The sequence below is a fragment of the Ornithodoros turicata genome, chromosome 2 (genome assembly GCF_037126465.1).
Source record: "Ornithodoros turicata isolate Travis chromosome 2, ASM3712646v1, whole genome shotgun sequence".
NCBI classification, from domain to species: domain Eukaryota; kingdom Metazoa; phylum Arthropoda; class Arachnida; order Ixodida; family Argasidae; genus Ornithodoros; species Ornithodoros turicata.
Genome location: NC_088202.1, coordinates 102,682,540 through 102,706,608, shown reverse-complemented (window position 1 = coordinate 102,706,608; position 24,069 = coordinate 102,682,540). Strand labels below are relative to the sequence as shown.

General features: G+C 44.6%; 1 protein-coding gene across 5 annotated transcripts in view; it reads right to left on the bottom strand.

Annotated features, from left to right (window-relative positions):
* The window catches only part of LOC135385866 (beta-mannosidase-like), a 92,305-nt gene that overhangs the window by 44,173 nt on the left and 24,063 nt on the right, over nucleotides 1-24,069 (bottom strand). For 2 of the 5 annotated variants that reach the window (XM_064615437.1, XM_064615435.1), the window contains 7 exons: nucleotides 6,916-6,986; nucleotides 5,053-5,243; nucleotides 3,998-4,145; nucleotides 3,709-3,851; nucleotides 3,454-3,630; nucleotides 3,296-3,378; nucleotides 1,478-1,600 (listed from right to left, as the gene is read on the bottom strand). In XM_064615437.1, the coding sequence (XP_064471507.1) occupies nucleotides 1,478-1,600; nucleotides 3,296-3,378; nucleotides 3,454-3,630; nucleotides 3,709-3,851; nucleotides 3,998-4,145; nucleotides 5,053-5,243; nucleotides 6,916-6,986 (936 nt within the window). The remainder of the gene's footprint in view (nucleotides 1-1,477; nucleotides 1,601-3,295; nucleotides 3,379-3,453; nucleotides 3,631-3,708; nucleotides 3,852-3,997; nucleotides 4,146-5,052; nucleotides 5,244-6,915; nucleotides 6,987-24,069) is intronic. The other 3 variants (XM_064615436.1, XM_064615439.1, XM_064615440.1) reach the window with 3 other exon arrangements.

Below are 24,069 nucleotides of genomic sequence, written 5' to 3'. Positions count from 1 at the left end.
CCGCTAAGGCTAGACACAGCGGCCCGTGCAGAGCTCTAATCACGAGTCCACTGGGCCTCTACACTGCGTAGGATCTGTCCGCTGTCACCTTCACAGACAGGCACTTCGAGTGGTGTAGCTTTGTAGCGTTACACTGGGGCGCATGTAAATGGCGACTCCGGTAGTGTGGTTCCTGTCGTTGAGGCGTACGCTGGTGAAAGGGCTCGCCGTTGTCGGCCTCACAGAGGTGGGCAACGTCACGACTGAAAACCCCCTGGGGAAATGTGCGTCCTGGGCCGACTTCTAAGGGAACTGTGCTGACATATGTCTGAAGGCGTCTGAGGAAACCCAGGGGTTCGAACCCGGGTACCTCCCAGTCTCGACGTGACATGGCCAGCACGCTAACCACTGAGCCACGGGAGGTGGTACTCAGGCGCGCGTCCGCGCAATGCGCGTCGGCGTGCTGCCCTCCTCTCCACACGCTCTCACACAATCCGGTATTTTCCACTTTGCTTTTGCTTTTGCGTCGCAGCTTTCGCTTTGTTTGCAGCGTTGCTTGCAACTTAGCTTTGTGCGGACCACGCTGGTCACGAACTTGCAGTAGGTCTGCACATAACAGCTGCCACTGTAAAATGTTTGAAAATACGAGACACGACTTGAGCCAACGCCACCCAGGCGCAGAAGACTCACTCCTTCGCCATATGGGCATATCAAAGCAGGGATGTCGTCTGCTTCCGCCAGTCGCTGCAGACACAGGCTTCCTCTGGCTGCCAGTGAAGCTGATTGCGGCTCGTCTCCATCGCTACGGCCGCTGAAAGCACCGTCGTGGTCGGCGGACTCTTAATGACTACGTCACGATTTTTAGCCTTGTTTATCTATGTAATGCTGCTGGGGCATGCAAGTCATTCCATCATCTCTCTGTTATTTCGCGTCACTTTCGTCATGCAGCGAAAAACCCCGTCCTCGCCCAACACATGAAGGCTTGAGGACAGCTCATTGGTTTAGGCTGATCTTACTCTCTCTCTACATTCTGCGTACTTTGTATGTCCCCTCGTCCCGAGTCACGTGCGTTACTTAGGCTTGATAAGCTGCCTTAGGCGAAATCCCTTAGGCGAGCTGGGCTGCCTACGTTCACTGTAGCACGATCGACAAAGAAGCTGCAAATTATCGGGTGCCTACTCGTAATTTTTCTGTAATTTCGCACCTCGAACGGTATCTCTACATAACGATTACATTAACCATGGCTACTGTCTAAACTGTGTTGATGACAATGCCATTAGGTTTTCTCAAAACAAGATATGATTGTTTCGGACCGTGATAAAGAAAAAGGAGGTGGACGTCGATGTGATATTTTTCCCCTGGTGCTGTACTCCGTGCTGCGTTAAAATTTGTATGTAAGCAAACGATACAAAACTCAACAAGTAAAGCGCATCATGTTAGAAGCTGCCCAGAATGCCATTGTTATTGAAGCCTGAAGCTATGTCGCCCATACAATTACCTTCTGGAATAGCTCAGTGAACGATGGCGCTTCATTAGCGTTACATTGGTTTCCCATCGATTCAGTGTGCCAATGTAGTCAGCTTTCAACCGACGCATCTTCTCTTGGTCTTCACCGATATTCCTGGGTGGAGCATGGCTCTACTTTAATATTTCCAAAATGCGTTATGCGATGAATGAAAAAACTGAATATTATTGATAAAGTTTAGCTTTTGGTCACGCGAAATATTCTGACAACAAATATTTCTTACATGTAGGGTTCATATATCCTACTAACTTTGAAATTATTTGAGTAATACATTTCAAGCCACACACACAAATAGCGGTTTTATGAGCGACGAAGCAGATAACGACAATGGAAGCGGTAGTTCAAATAAAAACCCAATACTTAATATGGATCAATACTGCTGTACTTTAGGCGCATTGAAGGAATTACAGATGCATCGTAAGCAGTGACAGGAAGTACTTGGAGCCCCAAGTACTCAAACAGTACTTTAAGTGCATTTCTGAGTGCTTGTACTTCACTTTAGGTACATTTCAAATTGTGTACTTTGTACTGCATTTAAGTTTATGTGAAACGAACGGAATGCAAAGACATGCACACATTATGACACTGTAAGTGGCGGCACGATGACTTTGCCTTGTCATTTCAGTTCTCCCAATGCATGGTTTGAGTGGGTTTTTAAATATTGTTCCATTGGCAATTAATAATCATTCGATATTACAATGTGCACGTATGATTGGATTACATAAGCTAACAGGTCGAAAGACACACATGCTTCGTATGATTCCTGATCTTGGGTCAGTCAGGGTATAATACCATTCTGCACAATCACAGCACGACTGTTTGCCCCCGTACATGTAACTGCAAATTATGCCATCTGATTCAATTCATATTCACGGGTAAGGGCTCACTTCACAACACTTGCCAAGAATGCTGGTAAAGTTTTGCTGAAAAAGCAAGTTACAGCTACCAAACAGTGAATACAAAGTGATACAACTTAAATTGGCAGTGTACTTGAAGTACTTCGCAAGTACTTTGTACTTTACTTGAAGTACTAATGAAACCAGGTACTTGGTACGTTACTTTAAGTACAATTTTGAGGTACTTTGCCAAGCACTGACCGTAAGTTACTGAGACGTATGCCCCTCTCCGTAACAGGGGTGTTACGGTCCCGTTTACTCCAGGTGCGGGTTGTGTGTATAATTTGCGAACTCTGCCAATGATTCTGGCTGTTACCGCGATGCATCCCACTGAAGGCTGCTGAGGGGCGCTCGCATATGTTTTGTGTGATGCGTCCGGATCACAGAACAAGCGCTATCTTACAATCTCACTCCCACTTGCCACCGTTGGCAAAGTTTGAGTATCCACACAAAAATTATAACTAAAGAAACGAAAGAAAAAACATTGCATCGCAATGTGATGCGTTCCTGTTGTCATGCTGAATATTAAAACTAGAATGAACTTTACTCATATTTTTCATTGGCTCTCCACGGGCTTGCAACATTGGGCCGACATTAGCAGTTCTATTGACGTATATCGCGCCGAGTTGCACGACCAATATTGGACCAATGTAACTTATATTAGTTCCCAATGTTGGACCGATATTGGTCCAATGATGGTGTGCTGTCTGGGGAGGGATACGTGCCACAGGTGACAAATGTGTAAGCTGTGACAGGTGAGAGGCTGTATATGCATGCAATACAAATATACAGTTCACGTATTTCTCAACGAATATCCTACAAGTTTGCATTTTCTCTACGTCCCCTTCGAAATGTAAAGAGAGATGAAGGCAGTGGAAAGGAATCTGATACGCACCACCAAGAACCCGCAACGGCTACTTCATTTTCATTGTTTCCAGCCCAGAGGAACACTGATGGGTGGTGCTGCAGCCTCCGCACCTATTAAAATGTGCTGTGTATAAAGTGATGTATTCGGAAGCATTGGAATAGTTTGCTAGAAGAGACATCTACTACCTGTTGACGAACTTCCGTTTTGACAGTCTCCAGAAAGCCGGGTTTGGTTGGATATAGAGCCACAGCAAACATGAAGTCTTGCCATATCAGAATCCCAAGTTCGTCCGCAGTTTGGTAGAAGAAGTCCGACTCATAAATTCCTCCTCCCCAAACACGCAGCATGTTCATGTTAGCCAACTGAGAAGAAATAAATGCAGAGATGATTGTGCGGGTATATGTTCGGCTGGCACATGTGTGTGCACCCAAATGGCTTACCTGAACAGACTGCAATAGGTTCGTCACATATTCTTCAGTTACACGTTCAGGGAATACGTCAGCCGGAATCCAGTTACTACCTTTCGCGTAGATGGGAACATCATTTATTTTGAAATAGAACTGAAGGCCACCGGTGCCATTCTCTGAAAGGTGGTTTTATAAGTACGGTGAGTTTTTGGTAAATTTCAAAACAATCGACGACGTTCAGCACAAAAACAAATAAATAAAAGAAAAATGAAAAAGAACCAACACCAACAGAAGTCGGACTTCTGTTGCTCAACAGACTTACTGACTGGAGTCTGCATGAGCTCTACCGTTCGGAAGCCTATTTTGAGCGCCTTTGTGAATTCTTCTCCTCTCGTTGCTACGATGACCTTTAGCGTATACAGGTTCTGTTCTCCATATCCGTTCGGCCACCATCTTTTTATATCCATACTCTGCACAAACACCAGCAATGTAGCTTGCGTCACAAAAAGAACTTTATTTTGGTGAATGTGATTGGGGTGTTCTTCACCCCATTGCTGGCGGTAATTTGTTTGATGAGCCCCACAGTGAGGATCAAAGTCCTACGTTGTTCAAAAAGGTTAGTAGCGCTTAGCTAGCGCAAGAGCGATGCGAAACAGTAAAGAACCGAGATTGTTACAAAGCCAAGATTGGTCGGCAGTATAGTTTCAATGGCTCAAATATTGAGACAAGGCTCACATAAAACCGAGGCACACCAAGGTGATTTATAACTCAAAAGTGAGATCGGGGTGGAATTTTACTTACTGTAGCCAGCAGTGAATTCAATGTGAAAATGTATTGCGTATCGTTGTTTTGCTCTGATCAAAGTCCCGACGTGCAAGATAAATGAGCATTGCACCATCTTTAAGGGTTCGAAGAAACTTGGCTTGCGGCGCCCCTTATGCTTTTTTGCCTAGAAACAAACCGAAATAACTGCCGGATACGCAACAGAGACTGAACAAGGTTTTCCGCTTTCTAATTAGTGCATTACTTCCCAACCATAGTAGTAGCTTCACGCAGGACTAAGTGGATCAAGCAGAAACAGCCACTCCTGTTAACGTGCACAAAAAGGAGTGTCGCTCTGTGATGTCACAGAATCACTGCTTATTACTGCGACTCACACACTATTAATCCGGAGTTTTTCGGAGGACAAGAGGTCCCTGTTTTCGTGAGAGAGAGAGAACCCTTTATCGTCTGTTCCCAGCACAGAGCAAAGGGTGAGAACGAGCGCACTGTTTCCCTTGTTGTTGTGGCAGCCGTGCTGAACTACGAAATATTTCCTTGCTCCGATTATTAAATGCGCATAAGCAGAAACCCGAACACGTTAGATCAGAATCTCACTTGAGGCACTGTGTAAGAAACGTTTATGGATGCTGCTCCGAGTTCATCTGGTTGAATGGTCACGGCGCTGCTTCCCAAGGGTGTGTCGTCCAATAGTAATCGAACATGACCCAAAAACGGTGAGGCTCGCTCGGTGGTCGCTGTCTCCACAAAAGCTGTCACATTAAGAGTCCACTGTGACGTGTCTTCTGCTGTGAAGTGAAGCGGAATGCTTGTTAAAGATAAGATGCAACCATGAATGTCAGACTTGTGCAGTTGCCTGTTTACGTGACTCATTTTTTTCACAGACTGAGAGAAGCAGAATATCAACGGTTGCCTTCGTGTCGCGTTCTCAAGACAGTAGGTCGTTAAATTCGAAGGTAGATATGAAGGACGATTCTTTATTCCACATGTATGGAGAAAAAGTCGACGAACTTCTGCACGGGATGGACGTCACACTTTTGTGAATCTATAGCTTTTCAAATGCTTGCAAAGCGCACACATTTGCCATAGCCTGTAAAGCCACTTGGAGTGGAGGGCGAGGAAATATTAAAGACAAATAGCATGAACAGCTGCGAAGACTTCCTGAAGCTGTCACACGTTGTCATTAGTAGAATTATTTCCCAGCTATAAAAACATTCGAAAAATATACACACTTATTTAAAATACTAATAATTTGTCCGCGTAAAAGCTCTGATACTATTTTAGCAATTTCGCCAGCGATTTTATAATTCATTTGTTGCATAAACGTCGTATGGTAGAAGATGAAGGAAATATTATACTTCTATGCACCGCGTACTAACGTTGTAGACAAATGTGCCCATCTGATCCAATAGGCTTTCACGAAGGAAAACATCAATTTGACTATTTCTGTTTGATGCAAAATGAACACTCACGCAAAATCTTCTGGGACTTTGCTCGGTAGTTCAGCGCTACATGCTCATCAACGTATTCAGGCAGGTTTTGCCACTTTTCTTTCTCCTGCGCTTTTATCGTGGCCCACTTTTTCTCTCTCATGTTTTATCAGCTCTGAATGGTACCGCACCGGACCACACTTTACTACTCGTACACATTACCCCCTCACCTTTCTTTTTCCTATCTTATTTGTCCTTAATCTATCTCATTCTTCTTTCACCTTTTGTTAGTTTATCATTTATTTCCTAATTCTTCTCTTTTTTCCTTTTTGCGGAATAGCAAGACTACTACCGTTTGGCTGACCTTTCCTCCTTTTTTCTTTGTTCTAATAAATATATCCCCCTCTCATACTCATGTCCTTCCTCCTGTTACAGCCTACTACTTACTCCTCCTCTCCTTGGTAGATGGACCGCGAGCATGGCCTTCTCTCGTGAACACGTTATACATTACACGAGACGAGTTTGGGAAGCGTATTTGATCTGCAGTGCATGTTATTTGTTTTAGAAGCGTCAATTAGCAGAGCGTACTTTGGACACACGAACCTCTGTCTTGTGGCCCCCGAAGGCATTCACTGCTCTACTCTGCTGATCGACGATGTTTTGGTAAACCTGAGAAGTACTTCATACAGAGAACCCTCACGTACAAAGCAGCTCACTTAGGGTTGACAACAACACTCAAAACAGTACACGCACGGCCAACAAAAATGTATTCTACGCATGAATCGACATTGACATGAGGCGTGGATGCCAAACCTGTAGTGTTTCCCCCATTATGTCCATTTTAACCAGAAGTCACTGTAGTACTAATTATGGTCAGCAAAACGGGTCTTTGTCTTAGAACACTACGTGCATTCGTGGAGGCCTTTACGTTGATCTTCAGGATTACGAGGTCGCAGTACTGATAAGTTGAAAATAAATTTAAAAGAAAGATGGAGGAATTGATGAGAAACGGACGAGTAAAAAAACTTACGTTGCGGTATCGTTACGACGGAGACGTCACGAATGATGGCACCACTGTAGGCTTCAATTGCAATGTGTTTCCTTAAAATGAGGGATACAGCGAATCATGAAAGACAGAATAAATGCGATGCATAACGAGGCACTAAAGGTTCGAATAAATAAAGAACTACCGCTCAGACAACTAAAAATACTGATACAGGAATGTGAAGGATCCTTGAAACTTATAGTCGTATTCAACTTAAGAAGGAACAGAAAACTAGTCCGTCAATTACATACACCGTTGGAGATAAAGACAAGCCAGGAGAAATACTACAGCGCCATCATGAGCCATCAGTAGGGGAGCGCACTCTTTGCAGCAGCATAGTGTCATGCGGCCACTACAGCCAATACGGAAGCAGAATGAGTATGATACATTACATTATCTGGTGCAAGGAGGGAAGGTGGCCTCTCTGTGTCCAGCCATCCTATGCGCGGAGCAGTAATATATTGAGAGCTGACGGACTAGGGTTGTTTTCAGTTGAACACGACTATAGTTAAGTGACGCCCAAGTACGAGGGCGTTCTGAAAAGTTCCCGGCACGACACGCTTCCTGAAAAACGAACGCGATCTCGTCATCGTGGACACAACTAAAGAGGTGACGACAAAGAAAAAGAACATTAAACTGATTGACTGGTAAAAGAAAAAAAGGAAGGTAAACTGTAGGTTTGCAACCGTGTTCACTTTTGCTTGTGCTATCAGAAGAACCATGCCTACCACAAGCGTGAAATTATCAAAAGTTCATGTTCGTGCAGAAGAAAGCTCCAATGGAAATTCATGACGATGATGATGATTCAAGCTTTTATGGCGCATCGACAACTAAGGTCATAATAAGCCAGAGTAATAATGAGGATGCGACAACTTAAAAGTGAACGCGATGTATAATAAAAAGAGGGTATGAATGTGTAAAACATCAGCCTAGAACTACAGATTATGAGGCCCATCGTACTCAACCGCGAGGAAGCAGGGGTCGAAACCGTAACTAAATCGTAACCGAAAACCGCAAAGAAAGTTATTTTTTTGCGGAACCGAACCCCAACCGAACCGTAAATATTTTTCCTCTCCCCTTGCACGAACCGGAACTGAATCGAAAAAATATAATGCGGTAACCCGATCGCCAAACGGCCAGAGGCCTATACCTTCCCACTCGACTGCCGCGCACCAGCTCCCTGCATCGCTCGGAATCTTGCCGAATTCATAGAGCGGACAAATTGATAAACAAAGAAGTGGTGAGTCAATGCATCTCTTACAGCCTCGCCTCCAAAATGTTCACGACGTCCATGTACATTTTTGTGACTGGAGGTGTAAGAAAAGATGTGCTACACGAAGCTACACTTTGCATTGTTGCCTCGATTGCTTCCTTTCATTCAGCGTCGCTGTGTAAAGGCAACGTAACTTTTAATTGGAGATGGGACGAATCCAGAATTTTCCGAATCCGAATTCAAGGAAAGTTCTACGAATCCACGAATCTTACGAATCTCGAATCTTTCGAATCCTTTCTTCAAAAAAGAGTTTAAAAGCCATGGAAAAACTCTTCCACTAAAAAGGGCTTTGAAGCAGAATTTGATATCTTTGTTTAATGAAAAACAAATTGACTAATAGCTCTCTTTCAGGAGAAAACATACCCATATACTTCTTCCTAAGTGTAACTTACTTAACATGTTGTTCATCGACTACAGGAAATACATAAACTCTCGACTCTGAATTCCTTCCATAAAACGAAGAAGGAATCAAAGCAAAACCGTGTTACCTTTAAACTGGTAATATCGGACCTTTATGTTGAGGTTTTATGTTGAGGTATGTAGGTTTATGTTGAGGCGCGCCCCGGGCGCCGCCGGTCACGCAGGCTTTCGGCGTGCTCCGGAACCACCAATTTTACAAAGAAACAAACGAACGTCATTGGTGGATCCGAAAGATTCAATTCGCCGTCGTGGGCACTGAGATTCGGATTCGCGAATCTCGAATCTGTGCCCAGGATTCGAGGATTCACGGATTCGATTGGCACATCTCTACTTTTAGTAGTTGACAGTGACATCCACAAGCAAAGCAAACCTCTAGCGACCACAGGAAATAGGTTGGCGTGTGGTCCAGAGCATGGAGGAAGGAAACACATGAGCGGCCTCTCGCCCTCTTTTCAATGAGGAGCAGCGTGCCGGCCTGCGCACGATCTACCACGTGACCACTTTCTTCTCTTTTTTTTCTTTAGAATTTGGCGATAGCTGTTTGCAATGGAGTCCAATGGTATGATGTACGCCACTTCCCAGCACTTTTCGGTACAGTAAAGGATGATCTGCTGTGACCTGCGTGGTTCTTTGTACCTATGAAGTGTAGAGGCGAAGGAGTAAAAGGAAGGAAGGAGGAGCAAGCCATCGCCGGCATCTGATATTACCTCTCACATGTGGTACACTGATTAGCACAGCACACGTAAATCGGTTCGAACCGATTAATATCGGTACTGATAACCTTGAACCAGAACTTGAACCGAACCCCCCAAAATAACGGTTCCGGGCACTGCGAATAAGTGGTCTGCCAACGTTAAGCACGGGGATTTTGACACCAAAGCCGTCGGAAAGTCAAAGAGACCGTGTCAACACTCGCAATTGTTGATTGCGTCCATGGCCCCATTTTTGCAGATCGGCTGTAACTACCGTAGGCATGTCAACAGAATGCATTGGGTTTGTAATTCGTGAAGAGTTGGGCAAGCGGAAGCAGTCAGCCAAGTGGGTGCGGAAATGTTTGCATGAGAAACAACGCCGAATGAATGCCTCAAAGCTGATGTTGCAGCATTTTGAGCATTCTAGTAACATTTTACAGTAGCAGCAGTTAACGGGAAGGTTCCAGGAGATCGCCGTGTCCTTGTGCCAACATCATACTCGCCTCTCCGCTCAAGAGTGGAGGAAAACAGAGCAGACAGGTGCGCGCGCAGGTGTGGAAAGGGCAAGCGGCGCTAGAGAGCGTTATCTGCTTGCAGGGCAGAGAAATCAAAAGGAAGCACATATTAGGTAGTTTTAACGCATCAAAAGCGTTCCACAGAAAAAAAAAAGACCAGCAATGTGATATCAGCCACTGCAAAGGAATCAGGTGCTTGGCGTACCTTGTTTAGGAAACTGTCGCCGTAAAGATGTTCCTTTCTGCTAAATCTGCCTAGTGAACAGGCGCCGTGATAATAGTGAGTTTTAGTACATCGTACGTTGTTGCCTTTGCGTATGTAAGAGATACGGGTTTAGGGATAGGGGTTTGATGGTTCAGTGCAATGCTCAAATCTCTGTTGATGTATTACGCGTGCGCAGGTTCAAGGCAACGCAAGTTCTGAAGGACCACTGATTTGAATGCATGGAACATCCGCTGTACATAGACCACTTTACTGTTGACAAACAGCAGGCGCAATCATACACTGCTTCTTTCCAACGATTGACACTTGTTCGTTCGATACGCTCGTGTGATTGAACAAGGTATCGCAGTATGTCTCATGGAGGAGGTGCTTGCGTACGATATTTTTTTCCCACTTTATCTCTTGCAATTAGCTTTTCTCCCGCTAGTTTGATGGAGTACATTTTAGCTTTCAAGCATATCACCTCTTCGAGAGGTACACTACCAGTTTCGCTTTTCAAAGCCCCAAGTCTTCCACGATTCTTTTCACTGTACAATGGATGATCCCGGTCAAAGGAAGACAAATCTAAGTGGTCGTCGGCGATCGCTCAGAAGTCATCTTCGTAGTTCTTGCAGAACAGGACGAGGATCAGAGAATCTGTGTCAAAGTAACAGGTAATCACTGGACATGTGAGCTTACTCAACAGGGTTTCGTAGTGGAATGAGCACATGGTTAATGTACTCGGTTCCAAAATCGTAAAGAAAATGTGGAGTGGGAAATCACATCGCACGTTTTGTACATGACGCAATCGGGGGACAAAATTTCCATCCTCACGCACTCCACCCGAATCCCGGGACGACTCGCCGTCTCCTCGTCGAAAACTACTCGAATATCCCGCGCGTTAAAGTTATTTAAAAGCGTGGTTCCGGAGACCACATTATTTGAGAGTGTATAGAATTTTTTTTCAAATGTCCTGCCCGAGGCACGGTGTCTGGCAACATTGTTCTCGATGTATGGACGTAGGAATGGTGCCTGGCGAAATTTTAGAATTCGGTGAATTTTCGTCACCTTCATACCCAATCTACAATAGAGTGCGAGCAGCGCGTAATGAAAGACGTATTCGACTTTATCCTTGCACATGAGCAGCAGCTTTTTCGCTGTTAGCTGGCTGGTACATTAATTCTTCGAGGAGCCCCCACTGAAATGACGAGAGCGAGCCCTTCGGGACGACCGTCTTCTAAGGAGCCAGGGAAAGCACCGCGTCAGCGCGTGGATATATTTTGGATACTCAAGTCATATACATACACGTACCCCACGTCTGAATCGGTGGGGTGACGATAAAATCCACCCCATGCTGAAATCCTGGACCCATTCGACGCCAACTGGGAGGTGTTTTATCATACTGAATCCATAAACACTGTTGCAATCTATATACAATATGTACACTTCCTCTCTATTGGGACCATAGCCCCTGCACAAAGGGTTGTTGCCCCGTAAATGACGTGCTTGCTGAAAGAGTGGCCGTAAATGACGTGTCTGCTCACCTGTCAGAGCGCGCCTCTAACACCCAATTCAATGGTTCTCTACATGTCCCCTTCGGTGATCAATTGCAATTTTGCCTACGTGTAATTTAGGGTGCCTTGCCACGAATAGTGCCAGAAAATAGTGCCACGAAAATCTATGACAAGTGTTGCATTGAGTCAGATTATGCACTATTTTAAAATGAACAATTTTAAAGTAATTTAAAAAGTAATAAGTGCAATATGTGTCATGGATTTTTGTATAAAACTCGGGTTGTAGAAAAAAATAACTAAGTAGAAAGAGAGCAGACAGAGAGAAATAATTTATTTGAAAATCAACGACGCCATCTTGAAGAAATCACTCCGGTACGGGCGACTGGATATTGTTGGGCACGACAGTTGCAGAGACAGGTGGAAAGCTAGTTGCAAGGCATGAGACCAGGTGGCGCCACCATCATGTCGATATGCGTGTAAGAGAGATAGAACCACAAAAGACTAGCGGCAGGTAAAAATGGCAACAAGAAAGGCACTGCTAAACAAGTCTAAACATGCGTGATCACATACAAAACACTGCTCATAGGGAGGGAAAAGGCTTAAGAGATCGCGGAGATAGGCATAGGGGCGCTTAGGCATAGCCGGAGTGTTTGGACAGATGCCGGTTTGCGTGGAACACTAAAAAGTACTAGCTGCAGGTAAAAATGCAGCAAGACACTGCTAATCTATCAACTGCACATCCTCACCCTACGTGAGCCAGCGCTCGACTGACAAAAGCGCCTCTCCGCGGCCGCTACATGTGCGCGCACGCTCCTAGCGCCCTCTGCGCCGACGCGCGCTCCTAGAGCCACTTGCGGCGACCACCAGTGAGGAGTGACACGTCTGTACCTGCAGAGGCTGAGAGAGAAGTGAATCCTTGCGATTTCTGCAGGCCTTGCTCATTGGACGTCATCCCATTGTCCCAAGGCTACAGTGCTTTTTTTTTTCACTAACGGCCAATGCAACTCCTATGCACAAAGTCCACCTGCAATTGTGCCACGGCATGATGTCGTCACTTCCTGTCCCAGGCATGCAGCTGCATGGTTCAAGAAGACGTACGGCTGCGCTCTGGACAGGAGACCTATTATTTATTGAATCATTATCCCAAGATTCTTTCCTTTATCCTACTTCAATGATTGCATAAAACACAGAAAAAGTATTGCACAAAACACTATGCACAAAAGCTGATCATAGCAAGTAACCATTTTTTATCCGAAAGCCTTACTAAATGAGACTTACCAAAATCAAGAAAGAATTGCGGCCAGCTCAATGGAAAAATTCATTCATTCGATATTGGCACCTTCCTCTTCAGAGATACCATGAAGTACCTAAATTCGTCGATGGGGGAGCTCGTGAAAACCGTCAAATGCATGGGGGGCGCAGAGGCGTTCTAATGCCTTAAGCAGATATTTGGAGACGACTATGAATTTTGCTTTGTAAAGGTGTATTCCGGTACAGCTACATTAGTTCTTTCGCAGTGTACGATGAATTGGCCCTACCAGAAAAAGCTGCCATTCGAAACGATCTAACAGAGGAATATATTGGTGATGAGGACTACCAGTACTCTCTGCATGTATTCGAACATTTTGGGTGCTCGAGTTTACAGGATTATAACGCACAGTACCTGAAAACGGATGCCCTATTACATGCAGACATAATGCAACACTTCCGACGCCTGTGCTACTGTGCAGTCGGATTGGAACTGCTTCATTGCGTTTCTCCGGCATCCTATTCGTGGCAATGTGTCCTAAATTACATGTGGGCAAAATCGCAATTGATCACCGAAGAGGACGTGTACAGAACCATTGAATTGGGTGTTAGAGGCAGGCTCTGTTAGGCGAGCAGACACATCATTTTTGGGCATTCTGTCAGCAGGCATGTCATTTACATAAGCCAGCATATCTTGTGCTCCAACCCAGGCTCGGCCCGGAACGGAGCACACAGCCAATAACAAGCCCGACCCGTCCCGCGTGCCGGGTCCGGACGGGGTCGGGTCGGGTGCCCGTGCAGGGCTCTAGTGCAGTGTCCTTTGCTTGTCTTTGCAAAATATGCACAGGAAGGACGCAAGCGCATGATGATATGAAGTAATAGACCTCCATTGTGTGGAATTAGCTGTGTGGCCCGGCCGAGCCTGACTCTCGGAAACATGTTTGTTGGCCCGGGCCGGGCCATGCCCGCAGAGGTGGCGTATTCTGACGGCCCGGGCCTGCCCTGTAGTGCCGGCGTATTTTGTCACGCACCCGCGGAGCACGCAGCCAATAACAAGGCCGGCCCGGTCCGCGGGCTGGGTCAGCATGTGCAAGGATAAAGTTCAGTACGTCTTTCATTACGTGTTGCTCGCACTCTATTATAGAATGGGTATGAAGGTGACGAAAATTTACCAAATTCTAAAATTATGCCAGGCACCATTCCTGCATCCATACATCGAGGACAATGTTGCCAGATGCGTTGCCTTAGGCACGACAGTTGAAAAAAGTTTCTATAAACTCTCAGGTAATGTGGTCTTTGGAAGAACGCTTTTGAAATAAGTTTAATACGCGGGATATTCGAGTACTTTCGACGAGGAGACGGCAAGTCGTCTCGGGGGTTGAGCGCAATGCGTGAGGATGGAAATTTTGTCCTCCGATTGTGTCATGTTCGAAATGCGCAAACAAAAAGTGCGATGTGATTTCCCACTCCAGATTGGCTTTACGATTTTGGAACTGAGTAAATAAACCATGTACTCATTCCACTACAAAACCCTGTTGACTACCCAGTAAACCAGATTTGTCTCAGAAACATCCACACGATATCCCACTTGGGATTTGGGGATATCCCAGGACTAGGCTGAGGACCCGCATTTCTTCCGCATTTGCTGATCCAGGGAAGGTTCCAGGAATGTCTCTCAGAGATATTTGGACATATAGAGGACATATACAGGACGTTATTATTATTTTGCTGCATTTTTATTCTTATTTAGTTTTTATTTATATTATTATTATTTTGCTTATTTTGCGATTCGCTACGACGACACGCCTTGCCTGTTAGATGAAACGGCGGTTGGAGAATGTCAATGGAAAATTCCTGTGGAAGAGGTAAAATATGTTTTTTTTTTGTTTATTGACTGTGGTGCGATACGTGATAAGTCATTACAGATATGATTAAAAAGGGTATGGCTAAGAGGGTATAAAATAAATATTATTAATGGAGGAATGCGTGAGATAAATATCACAACAAACAGGCTTTACTTTTCATGCGAATGGCACATCAGAATGTAAAAATTAGGCACAGTGAGAACAAATTGGGTGTGCATTATGTTGACTAAAGACGCAACGACTTTTGCATTCGTGATAAAGGTTGACAATATGTTGAAGGTACAATGCCACAAATCCATGCAAATATTTGCTGTGTAAATTCTCATTTGCTGTGGCTCGTGGAAAATCGACGTTGTTCTTCATGCTCACAATCCACCATTGACCAGGTCCACTTCAGACAGCGTTGATTCAGCGCTATCTGTTTACATACAACATTAGTCAACATTAGACAATGTAGATTCTACATTACACCAACAGTCGGTGTTGACTGGCAGCTTATTTTGCGAAAGCTTTTTATTTGTTACTGTTGGACATGTCTGAAGTGATAAGTTATTTATTTAAAGAAAGTTTATAACATTTTGATTAAAAAAATGTAATTGTCACACATTCTGAGAATGCTGGAAATGGCTGCTATTGCCACAATAAATCTTTATTCTAACGTAAATAAACGTCATTGTAGTAGTATTCATAGTATATCCACAGAATATTCACTCGGGGATATTTGTGACGTCTCATGGTGGATATACAGCGGACGTAGTGAGGATACAGGTGACATCTGTGACATATGAGACCAATTCGGGAGGTCTGTGGGATATTGATGGTTTGCTGGGTAAGCTCACATGTGCAGTGATTACCTGCTACTTTGACACGGATTCTCTGATCCTCGGCCTGTTCTGCAAGAACTACGAAGATCAGTTATGAGCGATCGCCAATGACGACTTAGATCTGTCTTCCTTCGAGCAGGATCATCCACTGTACAGTTAAAAGAATCGTGGAAGACATGGGGCTTTCAAAAGCGAAACTGGTAGTGTACTTATCGAAGAAGTACCATATTTTCTGGTGTATCACGCGCACTTTATACAGTAAAAAAGTGTTCTGAAGAGGTCCTGCGCGTTATCTAACGGTGCGTGTGATACACGGAAATATTTTCCTGCAGAGTTCCTTTTCAGGTCGGTGACGTACAAATTGTATCCTCTTCCAGAGTGTGCTGTGGCTTTTCCCCATATCTCTCAGGGTCAGTTGACAAAACCGGCAAAAGCGCACAGAGCTTCATAAAAGGTTAATGATGCTGCTTAAGGATGCTATTCAGCAGTCAATAAGCTTGAATTCATTTCAGAAGAATGGCGTGATTGAGAAGGGACGCGAAACGGAAAGCAGAGAGGAGACTGAAGTGTACTATGGCAGCGACGCTGTTGCATCGGAGTTTAACGGATTTTACTAAATGTGTTTCAAATAGAGCGTATTCATATATGACACACCGCTTTGGTTTATTGTGTATACTGGTGGCAGTACAGAAGCTTGTAGAACCATTGCGGTGCGCGTTATACATCGAACGTTTTTCAAATTCGTCCCGTTTTTAGGGGTGCGCGTTATCCTCTGGAAAATACGGTAATATGCTTGAAAGCTAAAATGTACTCCATCAAACTAGCTGGAGAAAAGAAAATTGCAAGAGCTAAAGGGGTAAAAAAATATTGTATGCAAGCACCTTCTTCATGAGACACACTGCGATACCTTGTTCAATCACACAACCGTATCGAATGAACAAGTGTCAATCATTGAAAAGAAGCAGTGTATGTCCATCATCAGAAATGTGAAGTCTGATGGCATTTGACGACAAGAGATACTTCTGCAATGACATCGGCTCCTATCCTTATGAAAGCTGAGAATATGGTGAGTTTAAAAGGGTGATATAAATAGTGAAGCTCATAATGTTCTTTCATCACTTCAGAAGATGTGCACAAAGAGAATTAATGCCGCTGGGCCATGGATGGAGAAGGACGAATGCCTGGGTGATCCACATAGTACCTATGTGAAGAACGCTATGGATGTTAGCAGAGATGTACAGTGTGCCTGGAAGTGCCCCTGAGAGAACTACAATATCTCAGAGACTGCCATGCTTTAGTCAATAAACATTTAAAACTATTTCCCGTGTTTGTGTGTCAACCATTGCGGAGAGCCACCCAGGTCTAATAAGAAGGCATCCCAGACCAATAAGCAATTTGGGGGAACTGTGAGCTGGCCCAGAAATGAGTGAGACTAATCAATGAGTGGTTGCCTATGATGCAGCTGGAATTATGAACCAATAAGCAGTTGAAAGCATGTGAGCGAGTAACCAGAGAGTGGAAATGACAAATGAGTCTATCGAGCATTTATGAGCGGCAGCCAATAGGCCAATCACTAGGTTTTAGAAGGTGGTGGTGGTGGTGCTCGTGAAAGGGCTTGCCGTTGTCGGCCTCACAAAGGTGGGCAACGTCATGACTGACGGCCTTGGGGAATGTGCATCCTGAGCTGATTTCTAAGGGAACTGTGCAGACATATATCTGAAAGTGTCTGAGGAAAACCCAGGAAAAACCCCAGACAGCACAGCCCGCATCGGGATTCGAAATCGGGTACCTCCGGGTACTAGGTTTTAGAAATGAATGGAAGTGACCACCCTGGACCAATAGACAGGTGAGTAATTTGGAAGCCTATGAGCAGACTTAGAATTGAATAGGATTTGGCCAGCGACAACACAAGTTATACACTTGACTCCGCCCCCACAGAAGAATCGCTCCGCGCGCGCTCGAATTTAGTGCCGCACGGCCAGGTGAAGACTGGGGGGAGAGAGAGCCTGCACTACATCGCGCAGCGGAGGCGTCGTGCAAAGGCTGGTAGCCAATCGCTTGAGCCTTCCACGGACGAGTTGTAGGGCTTAGAACAATTGTAGGACTTAAGTTGTCACTCACTATCATTTTGGTGTCTATGAGCCAGTCAGCTGATGTGGTGGCAATGAAGGGTAGCCAATCACATAGAAATTGGATGGATCACCATGAAGAGTGGAGCCTGGATCGATCAATGAGCGTGAAGTGGTGGAGTTGTGACCAACCAACCAGAAGACTTAGAAGTGGCTTGACCTGGATTAGATTAGGCTGGTGGTGGATTAGAAATTCCTTAAACTGGATTAGAAAAAGGATGTCGTTGTGCGTAATGAGACTATACTACTGGCTGTGTGCACGGAGGCTTTACGGCATGCCCACTTTGCATGAAGACGATCACTCCAGTCACTCCAATTGATTGCTGTTTTGCCCACACCAAGTAAACAATCTGCTGACTGCAGCGGCACCGCTACAGTGTGGCGTCAGGCGCGCAAACTGGTAGTGCCCGAATTAACGGACTATATTTTGTTTCCAAACCTGAAAAAAAAAAGTTAGAAAAGAAAGAGGTTCGCTGGAGGTGATAGGAGCAGCCGTAGCATATTTCGGAGAGCAGACGTTGGATTTCTTTTTTCATGGGTTAAAGAAGATTCAGTTGAATCGTAATATAAGGTTTATGAGTTTCAAGCCACGTTTTTCCTTGTCGGGCCGAGATTTTCTCTGTACCTTCTTATACACTCCACGCCCCTCGGTTCCAGAAAAACAATAACAACAATAAATGATGGACAAGTGGTGATATTACAAGTTTCCCCGTAGTAGCCACAGGACCACACCCCACTTCACAGACGTTAACAACAACAACTTTATTGAGAGATGATGAATGGGGAGTTTCATCGCCACGGGCGATCGTCTACCCCATTGCTGGTGGTGATGCCGCTGCACAGAGGTTAATATGAGAGGCAAAGGCTAAAAAAAAGGGAAAAGTCATCTTCGAGAATCAGGGATGAGACATCATACAATCATTGTGGGGTTCGTTTCAAAATCGCACACCGTTATCCAAAAAGGTACACATTAACTCCAGAAGAGGAGTAAACGGCTTGTGCCATAGCGAACACCTCCAGAGGAGTTTCTTTACCACTTTTTGAAGGAGTAAGTATGTACTCCTTCTCTGCTGTAGTAGATATACTCCTTCGATGGAGTTCTGTAGCCCACATGATATACCAAATGAGAAGTGAAATACGATCCCGAACGAGAGGCTTTCAGTTTGGCACCGCAGAAGAACGAATGTAAACTGTTACACATATTTATTAGCCACAGAGGCACGAAACAGGTACAAAGAGTGAAATGCTACATGCATCCAAATTCGAATCCAAACCAGCTTGGCCATTAGTATCGAAGTGTCCAGTATCGACCACCACACACTGCAAAAAGAAATGCAAATTGGAAAAGTCACGGTACCTACAGAAACACTGCAAGTTCTGACACATTAATACCATGACCCCTCTGTGGACAATTTTGTTGAAATCGTGTCTTTTCCAGCGTTCGAACGTTCAGCGGCAAATTTGCACGATAAGACTGCAAAAAAAAAAAAGGAACGAAAAAGAAGAAGAAGATAAAATAAAATAATGACGTACGTCGTAAGCGACTCACCACAATGTAAGGACCTGTAAAGCAACATGACCTCACCTGTGTTTCAATCACAGTGACAAACCTCATTACCAGTCAACCTGGTATGCAACCTGAAAATGATAAAGAATTCGCTGAATTGATTCCATCGAACAAAGGTTATGAGTATGAAACGGTTTTGTTAAGCCTTACCGTATTCAAGAACATCTATCACGGTCGTGGGTGGACCTACTGCCAAATGCATTCAATCTGAAGAACCCTTCCGCAAAGTATCAATTCCTTGATAACTAATAAAATAAAGTTCAAAATAAGTGTTGTAATCTTGTTGTTGTTCCATGATAACTGTGAGTTTCACACATAACGATCTTAACGTCTCAGCACCAGTGAAAACTTGAGAACGACCGAACACAAACCTTCGTCCGCCACATTCCAGACCAGGCGCCAACAGCTCCCCATAGAGCCCATAGTTTGAGATAATTCAGGCAACACTGGGCATGCGACCAATAAAAATGCGTCATGATGCCTAGCAGCCAGCCAATCAGGAGCCTCTCCGTTTGGCTCGCCTTTCGGCCGGTCCTGGCTACCATCGACTTCTATTGGTTTTCATGCCTCGCGCACGTTATTCCAAAATAACAAAGACACATTTTTGACAGGCGAAATAGACATTTATTTGATGCAATGTATTGACTCAAAAGTTTGAGTCATATATTCACCGTGCGTACAGGACGTTTCGTTCGTTGAATAGACTGCAACCAAACCAAGTTCGAACTTGAAAAACACATATACACAGTCTACTTGTGGAAGCGAGCGAGACCCACGAGTGCGTGGGATTCCACAATAGTTCACCATACTCAGGCGTCAGCCCACCATAGCATTTCAGTTCCGAACCGGCTAGACTGTTCGTGGGATGATACATGTATCGGGAAACAGTACATGGACAGAGTCACTATAACTCACAAAACAAACCTGCGAATACGCTTGCTCTTTGCGCGTTGTGGTCAACCGACATGGGCGAGACGCCGAGACGCTGCGACCCTCCTTGTAGGTGCCCGCCTGCCCGCGAAAAGAGTGAGCTGTCAGCTATTTCCAAACTTTGTCAACCAATCCCGGAACGCGCAACCACCCTCGGCCAATGGGCATCCGTCATGCATGACGCAGTAATACCACGTGACTATGACGTGAAATATTTTTCTACTGCTGCGAATGCGGGGAGCTATTGAGACCTGCTCCAGACCAGTGCACTCCTCTATTACTCAATGCCTGTCCATTTGCAGATGCGCAGAGTCGCTTCCCTTTCCCGCGGAGGGCACGTAGAGGGCGCCACTTCCCTATACCCCTTGTCGTCTGCTATGCGCTCTTGTCTGATTTCGAGAAGCGCGGTTTCGAACGTTTCGAAAAATGCGGTACTGCGTACTGCCTTCTGCCATTTTTTTACTTCTGGGACCAAGAAAAAGGAGCAAGGGGTATCGTTTCATGAGGTGCCTGCGGATCTCGCGTTACGAAAGAAGTGGTAGAAAGTGATAGCGAGGAAAGATTGGGAGCCGAACACTACTTCCAACTGTTTCGTCGTGTGCAGCAAGCACTTCCTTGCGAGTGATTACAAAGAAAACATCAAAACATGAACATGTGCGGCAGGTGACGTCAGCGCGCGTCAGACCTGGGTGTAGGGTAGTGGCGCCGTCAAACGAGAGAACGTGAACTAATACACGTGCGCAGTACGGCACCTCTGACCAAATCACTGATCCCGATTGTAAAAGGCTGGATCGCGGATAGGGAGCGCGAGCGTGAGGAAACCGGCCGCCATCTTACTGTACCCACAACAGTCGCCGCAGCGATCGTGGCAACTTCTTGCAATTACGGTCGTACCAACCGTACTGGCAAAGTTACAGGGCCTAAATTTATACAGGTGAGTAATTCTTTATCAAGGAATAAATAGGCGTCCATTCTGTATATTTAGTTGACCATTATGAAGTGTTTTTTTGCACAAAACGAGCACTGGATGCAGGTTGCTTGATCGCTCTTCCGAGGTTCAATCGAGCACACTTGCATGTTACCTTGTGGCAAATACAGTTTGAGTGCATAATGTGCTTGAAAGAACATGTTATAGTACACTGGTAGTGTTGTCATCAATATATGTGCGAGCACTCGAGCGCTTTTTTTGCATGCATTGCTAGCATGGTACACGGTGTTCTCTGCGGAAGCAAGTGCCACATTCACTTCTTTGAGTTACCTTCGCGCACAAGTTCGGTATTACGTCATTTTATTTTTGATTCTGCATCGCCGGAAACTTGCACATTGTTTTTCTTCACGTTCTACGATATTACGTCATAATTAGACCAAGATTGTCACCTTTTTTCATGTATTGGTATTGTTTTGTGCCTTGGTTTGATTTGTGACACAGAATGCTACGTGACGGTGGTGTGGCGCGACTTGGATAACGCCTTGTGTCTCAGCTGTATCGTCAGCTTGTTAGATAATAATAATTTGTGCGTGCCGTGCTATTTGTAGCAGTTTTTAAGGCAAAAGTGGTCTCTCGTCAATACAGGTTTCGTCATGTGGACTACCCAGTGAATAATCTGTGCAGTGTGATATGACTGGGAGTACAGATAAGTATCAAGTTCCTCATCCACTGGTTTCTACTTTACAGGAAGGAACCACCTCAGTGCACGCACTGTGGTCAGCCTCTCTCAAATTTGCACATTTTCTTACATGTTCACATCAGAAACACACCTTAGGCTCCTTCACCCAGCAATATAATAATTATAATTCTTTTTAGAAGAGTTCCCCATATTCTTATTAGAATAGTTTTTAATCTTCTCAATTTTTAGAAGATACAGGGATTGTAAGCCATGTTTTAAACTGATGTTTTAACATTTGTCCAATGCATTTATTAAACAACATTCATTTTTAACTGGTTGCACCCAAACCAATGTTCTGATGTATTATTGCCTTTGTTGTCGATGCACCATAAAAATTGGAATAATCATCAATACAGGTTACTTCACAGCTGCTTCGACATACTCAAGAAATGGGTGCAGAACCTGCGTAATGCCCACAAACTTTGACTACCACAGCACCTCCAGAAAGTAAAGGCATATGTGTCACATGTGATTTTGAAAGACATTCACAGTATATAATACCTTGTATGAACTGTTGTAGATCTAAGCAGCCTCTACAGTACACTCTCAGAAATTAAAACATGTCAGGAAACTGTGATAATTGTTTCAGTTGATAGGCATGCACATATATGCTATAAGAAGAAATTTATTTATTGAGGATGCATTTCTCTGGTACTGATGTTGTTTACATCTACTGTTGATCACATTAAATTTAAAATTCAGCATATATGAGAAAATATCAGGAGGGAAGTTGCTATCCTTTGCTCATTCCAACCTAAAATTGAGTGCTACAAATTTAGAGAGTGTACCTGTCCATTGTCATCCCTAAAATATATACTGTCATTGTAGGAAGGTCAGAAAACAATAAATGTAGTCTTTTGCGACCTCCCTGCACGTTCATTGTATCCTGAAACGCATAAGTGCAAGAAATAAATGTTGATCTTGAAATATGTATACTCTCTTTACTCATCATCAGTGATCTTCTTTACAAAAGCATATCGTGTTAGACTTTTTTGTTTACGCTTCACAGACAGGATACACGAGGTCCAAAATGACAAAAGCACAACTGTCTCAAGCTCCAAATCGTTCTGTTGCAATTTGCAGACCATACGTGTGTAGTGCAAGAGGGCCCTTGCACATCAAAGGGTAAGATGGGAGTCACAGTTAATGAAAGTGGTTCCTATGAGAGACTTCGATGCTGAAGAAAATTGTGCAAACTGCGGAAAGTGCCATAGAAGATCTCCAGAAAGCGTGTCTGGTCTCACAACGGTGCCCCTTTTAGATGACGATGATACTGATTGGTGTTTCAGATGTGGAGCTGCATTTTCTGTAACGTGCTCCACATAACAAGCATGACAAAGCCAGTGCTGGATAGCAGGCCCCCGTCCCTAAGCAGCTTTGCTCACGCTGCAATTGTATTCAGCAAAAGCATGTGAGTACTCGAGATGGACATTCAGTTTGGCACAACCGCGCCTGCAAATACGCAGAACAAATGAAGGAAGCAACAAACAAACATAGAAGGGCTGTACTTCAAAGAGAGATAAGTCCTGTGTCTCAAGGAGGTGTTACCACTTTCTAAGTAACTTAATTGATTAAGCTTACATCACTACCTGATTAACTGTCCTAACGAGTGTGATCTAATTGCGTGAAGTAATTATTTGCGCTGCTTCGGTGTGTCCATATTTGCGAGGCAAAGCACCGCTGTCGTTTACTAAAAGGCTCTTTCTAAGGCGATGCTTGATATAAATCATACTAAACGCATACACGGCTAAAACAACGGCTGTGATTCTACAGAACGATCTCTTTCTGCCATGCGAGTATATCTTTTCCCGGACCGTTCTTTATTGAACAATTTTTGTTCAGAACGCGGTACGGGATATTATATACATGGTTGTTGTTAACCTCAAGCCGTTTCTTATTGAAATATTGGCTGGGAAACGTACTGTAGTACAATCCCCAGCGCTGCACTGCTGTGACGGTCTAGTTTCGGAATGCAAAACATAACGTAATTAAGAATCGAACGGCAGGACACCTTTGAAACACTGTTAGGATACATCATTATACTGGCACCTTACAAAATTGTGTGATGACAAGCAACGATCAACGCCTGCAGCGCTATAAATACTCACAATCTCCGTTGCCTCCCATTGTTTTCTATGGGCGCACACTGCGCTTTAGGGCCTCCCAACATGGCGGCCCGAATGCACGCCTCTCCCCCGCGAGCCCCTCTCCCATGCGCCATCCAGCCTTTATAGATAGAGATCAGTGGACCAAATGGAGAGGCACTGAGTAATAGAGGAGGCGCTGTCCAGAC